This window comes from Galeopterus variegatus, unplaced genomic scaffold (genome assembly GCF_000696425.1).
Source record: "Galeopterus variegatus unplaced genomic scaffold, G_variegatus-3.0.2 Scaffold443, whole genome shotgun sequence".
Lineage (NCBI taxonomy): Eukaryota > Metazoa > Chordata > Mammalia > Dermoptera > Cynocephalidae > Galeopterus > Galeopterus variegatus.
Genome location: NW_007726554.1, coordinates 155,492 through 167,525, shown reverse-complemented (window position 1 = coordinate 167,525; position 12,034 = coordinate 155,492). Strand labels below are relative to the sequence as shown.

Genomic DNA, 12,034 nt, shown 5'->3' with positions numbered 1-12,034 from the left:
CCTCCTTCTCCCACATTTTAGGACACTTGGGATGACATTGAGTCCACCTGAAAAACTCAGTATATTCTCCCTGTATTAATGTCACCTGATGAACATCCTTATTTCCACTGGGAAATGTAATCCCCAAACCCTTGTCACATAATTTTACACATTTACAGGTCCAGGGATCAGACACAGGCAACTTTGGAGGCCGTCATTCTGCCTTCCACACCGAGGCACCTGGTAACAGGAGAGAAACAAAGATATTTTTGAAAACAGAATGATGACCATAGTTTTACATTTTGAGTCAAAATGAGACTAAAAGGACAAAGGTCCCAGAAGGGAAACAGGCATCTTATGTAACACAAGCCACTCTGCAACTATCTGCTGTTTAAAATGAGCATGTGCTCGTGGGTTCAGAGGACTCACTGGACTGTCTTCTGCCAACATCAACATAATCACCTCAAACTGTTCCTTATGCTTTGCTAGCTAAAAATTTAATTGTTCAACCCAAGAAACAGAGGCTTCTCTCAGATTTTCATAATTTCAACCCTGAGAGGAATTGGGTTTATATTGGAAGACCCCTTTTATAAAGAAAGTCCAGGTGTTTACAATTTTATAAATTTCATATTTTCTAGGGTGAAAATGAGATGTACATCAATTCAGTGGCACTTTATTTGTGATCTTTCAAGAAGACAATCTGCTAGTTTCTTGTTGAAGATAGAGAATGTCAAAGATTCTGTATTCTGTATTATGGGCTTTGGAAATTCAGTACAGCTCAAGAATTAGCTCAGAGAGGCCATTCACTGCAGAGCAGAGCTTCAAATCTAATCAGTTCTCAGGGCATCATATCTGCCCCTGCAGCCCTAACAAGGCAGTTGACATCCTTGTTCTTTCTGGAGAGATCAGAAGCCACCTCCTAAGTAACTGATGGGTGAATTGAGGGTGTGTGTATGACTAGGGTCATGGAGCCACCAGTGAGAGGCATGTGAGAGTTTGCAGAGAAGTTGGCTGTAGTGAGCCAATGAGCTCATCTTTAAAAACTTGTAGTTTGAGGTGCAGATGGATATAGCTGACTGGCTCTTGGGTGACAGATACAATAGAGAAGCCATGCTGAATAGATAATACAAAAAAAATGTGTAGGGAACCTCTGGATGTGTAGATCTGCATCTAAGGTCAACTACACTTGAGTTTGGTCCTGCCTGATTCATCTCCCAGAGATGCATCCTCCTTTGAAAGGAACTTTCAAGTTGGGGGTTGTGGCTTAATCAGTGATGTCACTGACAGTTATATCTTGTGGGGATAAAATGTCCCCAAACTCACTGCTCTTATCATGTTCACAATGTCTTGGTCTGAGATGGTCCAAATTTGTTCTTACTCTGCCATGGGCACCTGGACCCTCTGCTGTGTGGCCCTTTGTATCCTGGTAGCGAGTGAGTCCTCAGAATATTGGGCATCCTTATGTGGGCTTTTTTCCTGATGGCTCTTTATATTTTTCTCTTTCTGTCTTTTAATTATGTCTTCTTTCACAGAGTACACAGATGCTGGGGTCACCCAGACACCCAGGCACAAAGTGACAGAGATGGGACAAGCAGTAACTCTGAGATGTGAGCCAATTTCAGGCCACAACTGCTTTTACTGGTACAGACAGACTGTGGTACAGGGACTGGAGTTGCTGATTTACTTCCGCAACCAGGCTCCCATAGATGACACAGGGATGCCCAAGGAACGATTCTCAGCTCAGATGCCTGATGCCTCAGTCTCTACTCTGAAGATCCAGCCCACAGAACCCAGGGACTCAGCCATGTATCTCTGTGCCAGCAGCACAGACACACTGCTGCAGGATAGGGATGCCCAAGGAACGATTCTCAGCTCAGATGCCTGATGCCTCAGTCTCTACTCTGAAGACCCAGCCCACAGAACCCAGGGACTCAGCCATGTATCTCTGTGCCAGCAGCACAGACACACTGCTGCAGGATCCCCCCCTCCCTGTACACAAACCCTGGTGCTTCCTCTTCTCCCTCCAGTTTCCAGCAGTTCTAAGTCATCCCTGCTCCTTCCATTCTATGAGAAATAACTGGGTTTGGGGCATGACAAAGACATGAAATGATAAAGTACCAACATAGAAAACCTTGCAGAAAATAACGTAGAAATGTGTTTCTCAGATCATCACAAATTGTGGGATCAAAACTCACACTCATGTAAGAGAAAACTAATTTGACCACACTGTAGAGTTCCTGCCTTCCTGGCTTTGTCACCCCATCTGAAAGGTGCAGCTCTAGAATACAGCCATGTCTACTGAGATACTCAGCCCTGTCCATTCTCTTCTCACTCTGAGCTCTGAACAGAATTTTTTCCCCGTGTTCTTCACTATGAATGTGGATATTCCTTTATAATGCTAATTTCAACTGAGCATTTATGGATGAATCTTTCATTACACTCAAAGAGTATCTCAAGTATGGGTTAGTGCAGGCAGTTACATAGTTTAGATGTCAGCCACCACTGCTGGAGTGTTGGGATCCATTTGTTTCTACCCTGAATGAAGAGAGCCCACGGGAGCTGAGGACTTGTGTGGACTCAGGTACTGATGAGGGCTCCTCAGCTGCCTGCCCTGGAGCCACCAGTGTGGATCCGCATTGGGATATCTACAGCAGCAGGCCACCCAGTCTCACTTAACCTCTTTCTTCTCTGATCCTATGTTCTTAACACGCAGATCTATATTTTTCTTCTGATTTATGCCATAAATTTCCACATAACACCTAGGATCCATTCTGAATGGTTATAATTTATGTCTTCCACAAACTTATTTACATACTGATGGCTTCTTAACCTCTGTCAAAGTATCACTGGCAACTGGTGCAAAAGATGCCCTTATTTTGAGTGCCTGAGGAAATTCAGGTTTCCTTGAGTTCTGCCTTTTAGCCAAATACCACTTGTCATTGTACACTTTTTTGTCATTCAGGGCTTCTGACTTTGAAGATGAAAACAGTACAGAATAAAAATCAGTTATTTTCTGAATGTAGATCAACACACATAATGTCCCTCTATATGTGGTCTTAACACCTTCCTTCTCCTCCTGGTTTCTCTAAACTGCTTGAAGATCATTTTCTTTTCTCCTGTGTCACACCCCAGCTCTTTTACACACACGACACTAGAATGCCACCCTTTATTGATGCACAGCTTCACTGTCAGATCTCTATTTCATTCAGTCCTGCTTCCCACCACTAACCTTGGCATCATTCTTGATGACTTTATCATCAAATAGACAATTTATACACTGGGTTAGGTTCTCAGTTTTTTCACCTCTTTACTTCTGAAAACTGTTTCCCTCCAGTCCTTTTCAGACTTGCTTCCATGATTATAGTAAATATCTACTGAATGAACGAATGAGGATCTCCCTCTGTTTCAAGCTTCTGGGGCACAGAATTTGTCTGACATCTTGTCCACTCCTCCTAACATTGTATATTAGAGAAGACAGGTTAAAAAGAGCATCTGTATTGAATAAATTAATGAATAAATGGATTTCAATAGGAAAATTCCAAACAAGATTGTTTAGAGCCTCTGTTATGAGCTATACTGCAGACAGACTATGTAAGATGTAGTAAAATCTTTTGGTAATTCCAACTTACCTGCATAATCTTTGGCCAGAACTGCTCCTGGAGAATCAAGGGGTCATAGGCAAAAAGAAAGTCAAAGAGATTTAGAGGCTAGAAATGGCTAGGATTGTTTTCCCAACCTGAGGTTTTCAAAAATAATATCAAGGTTTTCAGTTTATTTTTAAAAATTAGTGAACATTACATTTGACACCAAGCTATACACAATAAGGAATTTGACACATGTCTTTTCTTAAGATGGAATTACATTAGAGTTCTTTGAAACTAACTCATGGGCTTACCTCATGCTGATCAGAAATTCAGATTGGTAGTGCTATGTATTACAACAGTGAGAAAATAAATTAGTATTTTGTAAACATTATTAATTAAAATTAACTTTTGCCAAGAATGAGGGTAAAAATTTAAATACTGCCCATCTTTTGCAGTGAAAGGAATGGAAAACTGGGGACTTGTAAACTCCCAACCCAACTACCCACCTTTTATGGGCCCAGGTTCTCTGATCTTTATCTGCCCAGGGAAAGGGAAGTGAAGCTGAGCAGGGAAAGTGCTGGTTCAGGACTCCACCTGCTCTAGGGCTTGAGGGGAGGGTCCAGGAGAGAGTAGAAAGTTGATTGAGCCTGTGCTGAGTGGCTCACAGGCATCTGTGGGGTTAGCAATCACCTTGCTGGGATAAGCTTCGCATTGAGGGGTTCCTGTTGTTTTCTTCAACAGGTAATTGTTTTATGAAATGCCCTCCACTTCCTGTGTCTTCAGTTGTGGCTGCTGCTTCTCTTTCCAACACTTCATACACTACCCTTAGATCCACTTGAGGCAGAAACAAGGCTCCAAAGTCTCACCAGCTACACTCATAAGAGCCAAGATGGGACAACCCTTCATGGCAGGCTGTGACTGCCTCAGGAGCAGACAAGTTGATCAAGCTGTAAACTTCCCCAATCTTTAGTCCAGGTGCCTTGGCAAGAATAACTAGGGGAGAAACACTAACTGTGGAGTGAAGAGCAAAACAAGGATCTTAGAGCAGTCTTCAAACTAGTTCTTAACAAGACTGTTTTATATAAGACCTACCTGGAAGCTGCCTCTGGTGTGGATAAAAGAGAGAAAGAACCAATGAACATGACATCATTATGATGGCAGAATAGATGATCCCAGCATTGCTCCTTCCCACAAGTAACCAATTTACAACTTTTAAGAATCAAAGACTCCCAACTTGGCACTGCTGGAGCTGGGGAAAGAGGAGGAGAGACCCACACAGTATGTGAACATATGAGAAGCCATGGTGAGAGGGGGATTATGGATGGCACTGATTGTTCTGAGCTCTGACTAGTTTTTTGCCTCCCTGATATGGGGTGTAGAAGGGCTGCAGCACATGGATCAAAGCCAGAAAAAGCTGTGGCAATATTTTTGCATGAACCTCCTTGTACCATGCAGGGGAGAGGAGGGCTTTAGAGCCTACTGTTACAGCCTACAGGCTATTAAGACCAATGAAAAGATTCCCCTGCGCCTGTGGAGGAGTGAGCCACTACAGCTGACTAGAGAAAGGAGCCACAGAGCAGCTGGTGAGCCATTAGGAGGGACACATAAATGACTCACCCCACAGGAGGCAGTCAGAACATGAAGGGAAGTCTAGCCTGCCAGGGGGACATTGGGTATAGTGTGGCCAGTTGGTCTCAGTGGAAATTGGTCAGGGTGATAGAACTGCAGGGAGCATAATCTGTAGGAAAAATTCTGTCCTGGGATGGAATTTCTACACAGTCCAGCCCAGAAGTGATTAATGCCAACATTTAAATTTAAATCCACATAAAAATCCTTCCCCAGAAAATCAGTAGCAAAAAAGCAAATTAGCTTAAGCAAAGACCTAAGTTCTCAAGTAAGTTCCCCCAGTTTGGGAATTAACCACAGGACAGCACATTAGTTATAGTGCACAGTCTAAGTGGTGGTAATAGCTATCCATTCACAGAATGGAAAAAAAAAAAAAAACAGGGCAGAGAAAAAGCTCTGATATTAACCAGCAAATGTCTGACACAACCAAAGAACATCTATAAAACCTAGAAGAGGGAGCAGTCTCCTCAAATACCCAGTCATCAATGTAAAGATACATAGACTGAAAAAGAACAAAGAAATATATCACCACCAAAGGAAAGAAAGCACGAGCAATGCACCTAGAGAACAGGAGATCAATGAAATGTCTGACAGAGAATTCAGAATAACCCTCTTAAGAATGTTCAGGAACTCACAAGAAAATATAGACAGAAAGGTAAACAATATCTGGAAGACAATTCAAGAGCCGAACAAGAAACTACACAAAGCAATAGAATCAATTGAAAACAATAGAAAATCTAGAAATAAATAATACATTATCTGAATTAAAATCTCGATAGAAAGCTTCAATAAGAGAAAAGAATCAGTGAGCTCAATGATAAAACACACAAAACTATCCAACTAGAGTAGCAAAAGGAAAAAGAATATGGAAAAATGAAGCAGAAATACAGCATATTTTCTTCTCTTTTGGGTATGTCAATTATGTGGAGTAAAATAACCTCCACATAATTGACATACCTAAAGAAGAAGAAAAAGGAAGAGACTGAAGAAGCATATTCAAGGAAATAATAACTGAAAATTTCCCAAGTATGAAGAAAGATGACAGTATCCAGATACAGGAAGTTCAGAGGTTGCCAATCAAATTAAATTCAAAAAGGAACCCAAGACACATTATAATCAAATTGTTAAAACCAGAGACAAAGGGAGAATATTGAAAGCAGCAAGTGAGAAGAAACATATGACATTCAACAGAACTCCACCTCATCTCTCAGCGGATTTCTCAGTAAAAACCCTACAGGCCAGATGAGAATGGGATGATATATTCAGAGCATTGAAGGGAAAATATGGTTAGCCAAGAATTCTGTATCCAGCATACCTAACATTCAAATATGAAGGAGAAATAAAGTCTTTCCCAGATAAACAAAAGCTAAGGAAATTCATCAACCCTAGACCAGCTTTACAAGAAATGTCTCTTCAATCTGAAAGAAGACAATGCTAAAGAGTATCAAGAAAACATCTGAGGATATATCACTCATTAGTAAAACAGGTACACAGTCAACTTCAGAATACTTCAATGTTGTAAGAGTGGTGAATAAGTCACTTATTTCCTTAGTATAAATACTAAAAGACAAACCTAAAAAAAAAATAACATAGAAAACAACAAAATAAGAGATAGGCAATTTAAAAGATATAACTTGGAACAACAAAGCATCAAAAAGTGGTGAGAAATGATACCAAGCCATAGAGTTGACTTTATTTTGTTTTGTTTTTTCTTAGAGATCAAAGTTATGTTGTTATTAGTCTGAAATAATTTATGACTATGTCATGTCTTTTGTAATCCTCATGGGAACCATAATGCAAAAATTTATCAGAGGCACAATAAAAATAAATCAAAATGTAAAGCTGGAGAAAACCATTCAACCAAAAAAAAAAAAAAAAAAAAAGACAGTATGATTGGAAAAAAGCAAAAAATGATTTACAAGCAACCATAAAAAAATGGCAAAATGGAAGTAAAAAGTCCCCATGTCTGAATAATAACCCTAAATTTAAACAGATTGAATGCCCCAATTAAAGAAATAGAGTGGCTGAATGGATTAACAATATGCTGCCTACAAGGCACTCACTTCACCTTTAAAGACACACACCTACTGAAAGTAAATAGATGGGCTGAGCACACCCAGGGACTTCAGTAGGAGCTGTGGGCAGCCTCCCTTACCCAACAGAAAGCAGAAGCACACTTTAAACACCAATTCCATGCAGGTGGTCCCCAATAGCCACTGCCAATACCACTGCCGCCATAAGGGAGGTTTGCCACCCAAGTAGCAGCCAAGGCCACCATGCAGGTGGTCTGCTGCCCACTCAACTGCATTGATACAAGGAGAGTCACCAGCAAAGCCCCCCTAAAAGGAGGATGTATCTCTCCTCACAACCCACTCAAGAGTAACAGAAGAAGCAACTGCTCTACTGGGTGACTAGAGATCAATATAGAAATACTACAAATATGAAAAAAGAAAGAGAGAGAGAGAGAGAGAAAGAAAGAGAAAGAAAGAAAATGTGCCATCATGAAAGGAATATAGTAATTCTCTTATATCAGACCCCATAGAGCAGAAAACCCTTGAAATGATGGAAAAGGAATTCTGATCTACAATCTTAAGGAAACTCAATGAGATTTGAGAATACTTGGTTAGACAACACAATGAAACAAGAAAAAAATATCCATGATATGAAGGAGGACATTTACAAAGAGATTAATACCCTAAAAGAGAATGTAGCAGAACTCATGGAACTGAAAGATTGAAAAGACAACCTACAGAATGGAAGAAAACATTTGCAAACTATGCATCTGACAAGGAATTAATATCCAGAATATACAAAGAATTCAAACAACTTAACAGTAAAGAAATAAGTGACTCAGTTAAAAAATGGGCAAAGAAGGTGAAAAGGCACTTCCTAAAGGAAGATACACAAATGGCCAACAGACAGTTTAAAAACATGTTCAATATTACTAAGTGTCAGATAAATGCAAATCAAAGTCACGTTGAAATATCATCTCATGCCAGCTAGACTGGCCATTACCAAAAAGACATCGAATAACAAATGCTGATGAGGATGTGGAGAAAGGGAATCCTCCTACACTATTTTTGGGACTATAAATTAGTGTAGCCATTATGGAAAACAGTACGGAGCTTTCTCAAACAACTACAGATACACTGTACCAGAGTTGAATCATGAAGAACTATAAAACTGAAACAGACCAATAATAAGTAACGATATTGAAGCAGTAATGAAAAGTCTTCCAACAAAGAAAACCCTAGGACCAGATGGCTTCACTGCTGAATTATACCAAAAACTTAAAGAACTAATACCAATTCTTCTCAAACTCTTCCAAAAAATTGAAGAGGAGGGAATACTTCCAAACTCATTATATGAGACCAACATTACCCTCATACCAAAACTGGAAAAAGACACACAAAAGAGAAAACTACAGACCGATATCCATAATGAACACAGATGGAAGATACTCAATGAAATACTAGCAAATGGAATCCAACAACTGTTAAAAAGATATATCACACACTGTGATCAAGTGGGATTCATTCCAGGGATGCAAGGATGGTTCAACATATACAAATTTATAAATGTGATAGATCACATCAACAGAACAAAGAAAAGAAAAATATGATCATTTCAGTAGATGCAGAAAAATACAGTTTATAAAATTCAACACCCCTTCATGATACAAACGTACTAAAAAAATTAGGTATAAAAGGAATGTATTTCAACTCAATAAAGGTGACATATGACAAATCCACAGCTAATATTTTGTACCGAATGAAGAAAATTAAAGGCTTTTCCGTTAAGATCTGGAACAAGACAAGGACACCCACGTTCCTCACTCACTGAACATAGTACTGGAAGTTCTAGCCAGTACATAAGGTAAGAGAAAGCAATAATGGGCATTCAAATCAGAAAGAAGGAAGTCAAACTATCTCTATTTTTAGATGACATGATCTTATACTTAGAAAGTCCTTAAGACTCCAGCAAAAATTACTAAAACTAATGAATGAATTCAGCATAGTGACAGGATACAAAATCCATACACTAAAATCAGTGGTTTTCCTATATGCCAATAATGAAATAGCTGAAGAAAAAAATCAAGAAAGAAATCCCATTTATAATAGCTACCCACAAAAAATATACCCAGAAGTAAATTTAACCAAGGAAGTGAAAACCTCTACAGTGTAAACTATAAAACATTGGCAAAAAAAATTAAGAAGACATAAATAAATGGAAAGGTATCACATGTTCGTGAGTCCAAAAAATTAAGATCATCAAAATGTCCATATTACCCAAAGCCATCTACACTTTCAATGCAGTCCCTATCAAAATATCTACTACATCTCTTATTTTCAGACCCTTTGTTCAGTCATTGTAAAGAATTTGAAGAGCAAGTGTGAGGTTCTTCTATGCGTGGGGCTCTGTGCAAAAAGAAAGTGTTTTAGGAAACAGGAAGAGAGACAAACACACAAATAATAAAGTGTTTGAACTTCTTTACATTTCTTACGTAATTAGTGACAGGTATCCTGCAGAAGGGCATTTCTCCAAGACTTAATGTCTCAAATAAAAACAGAGCATTTTTCCTTACCCTGGAGTCTACCACCTCTCCCCAAGTCACTGGGCATCTGTATACCTTTGTGCCAAAAAGTCATCTGCAGTGCTGAGCAGCCAGCATCCTCCACAAAGCCAGGGTTGGTCACCAGAGGGAAGGAGTCTGCTGGCTGTGGTCTCACCCAAAGCTCAGGAAGCAGGTGCTCTGGGTGGACATGAAGGTGCTCTAGCCACATTAGTCAGGAGTCCTGTCCTTCAGTGAATTGACAAGAAACAGAGCAAGATGATTCCTTAAAGGTTGACAAGCCTGCCCCTGGGATTTGGAACCCAGACACCAGAGAGAATCACTACAGGCAGAAGATGTTAACAGGCTTGTGGTCAATTAAGCAAATTAGAAAAAGGTACTTGTAGGAGTATTTGGGGCACAGTAGTCATAAAAAAGCACCAGGAAGACATAAGGATTTTCCCTAAGATTCTAGACTACAGAAATACTTAGATAACGCAAACCAGTGTATTAATGAGAAGTTATATCATCTCAGGAATAAAATATACAATGTCCCAAACTCTTTTACAAAAGGGTCAATAAAAACTTGTAAGGCTTGTGTCAATCAAGACATGTGCATTCTTCCCATTCTAAGTTGTTTACTTGTATATTTATTTTGGATGTGACCCTCTGGGGAAAGGGGCATGGCCCCTGGTGACAGGAATCTCTGGGGCTCAGGCAGGGAGAAGGACGTCTCAGAATGATGCCCTTCAGAGCCCTTTCCCCTTTAACAACAACCAGACCAAGAAGGCCCCTCTGTTCTGCCCAGCCATGCCATGAGAGTTGGTCTTCTGTGCTGTGTGGCCTTTTGTCTCTGGCAGGCAGGTGAGGCCCTGGAATGGTCTCTTGCATGGGATTTTCGGGTCCCAGCACCAAGCCTTACACTGAGGCTGTGTCATCAGTGTTTTTCTCATTCCCTGCAGGTCCATTGAATGCTGGTGTCACTCAGACACTAAAATTCAAGGTCCTGGAGATAGGACAGAGTGTGACATTGAGATATGCCCAGGATATGAACCAAGAAAACACATGCTAGTGTTGACAGGATCCTGCACTGGGGCTGAGGCTGATTCATTACAGTTGCTGCTGGCCCCTGCCAAGGAAGAAGTCCTTGATGGATACATTGTGTTTAGATCAAGTACAGAAAACTTCCCCCTTGCAGACGTCTATGTACTTCTGTGTCAGCAGTGACTCCAAAGCACTGCATGACCACCTCTCTGTATATAAAGGCAGGGGAGGTGCTATATCCTGGATCTTAGCAACCCCCTTAGCCGAGTTCTAAATACCTGGAACCTGGAAAAATTATTCCCAAAGAAAAGTATGAGATGAAATATATGATGGAACCAATTTAATTTGATAGTCATATTGAGCACGTGTGATTGGAAGAAAGGAGGAGAGAGTGACAGAAAAGAGGGACAACCGTAGGATATCCTGACTCGCAGATAAGACATCAGATTCACCCTCTGCTGTCTTGTATTGGAGGTGATGTTGACATATTTTAGTGACTGTGCCCTGCAGATAGAGAAGTGGTTGTTGGATGAGAAGATAAATTCAGAGATGAAATGTGAGACCTCTGTGTCCAGACAACACTGGAGCCAAAAGTGATGGCCCACAAATTGGTTTTGTTAAAAAGAAGCTTATAGATATATAAATCAGTTATTCAAATATGTTAAAATAATAATCTTTTGTTCGTGAAGTCATGGGGATTGATAGAAGAAGTGCTGTCACTGTGGGAACTTCCCTGTGGGGCAAGGGACATCCCTTCTCCTGGGCTCCTACTCTCAAGGACCTGCTCTGAGAAATCTCCCATCCTGTCCCGACCTTGCCATGGGTCCTGACTCCTCTGCTATGTGGTCCTCTGTCTGCTGGGGGCAGGTGTGTGTGTGCATGTGTGTGTGCACGTGTGTGTGTGTGATGACCACAATTGTTTTCCTCATTCTGTTCCCACCTTCTGTCTCCACAGATCACACAAGTTCTGGAGTTTCCCAGTCCTCTAGTCACAGGGTCACAGAGAGGGGACAGAATGTAGCTCCCAGGTGTGAACCAATTTCCGGTCACACTGCCCTTTATTGGTACTGACAGAACCCAATGCAAAGCCTGGAGTTTTTGATTTACTTCCTACACGAGGATGCAACAAGCAAATCAGGGATGCTTAGTGACTGGTTCTCAGTTGAGGGGCCTGAAGGCTCATTCTCCACTCTGAAGATCCAGCCAGCAGAGCAGGGGGACTCGGCTGTGTATCTCTATGTCAGCAGCT

At 40.7% G+C, this 12,034-nt stretch overlaps 1 gene segment (V, D, J or C); it reads left to right on the top strand.

The window, feature by feature from the left end:
- Nucleotides 1-1,330: 1,330 nt before the first annotated feature.
- LOC103587337 lies at nt 1,331-1,864 on the top strand. The segment is given in 2 exon segments: nt 1,331-1,412; nt 1,512-1,864. Coding segments are annotated over 2 exon segments (429 nt in total).
- The last annotated feature ends 10,170 nt before the right edge of the window (nt 1,865-12,034 follow it).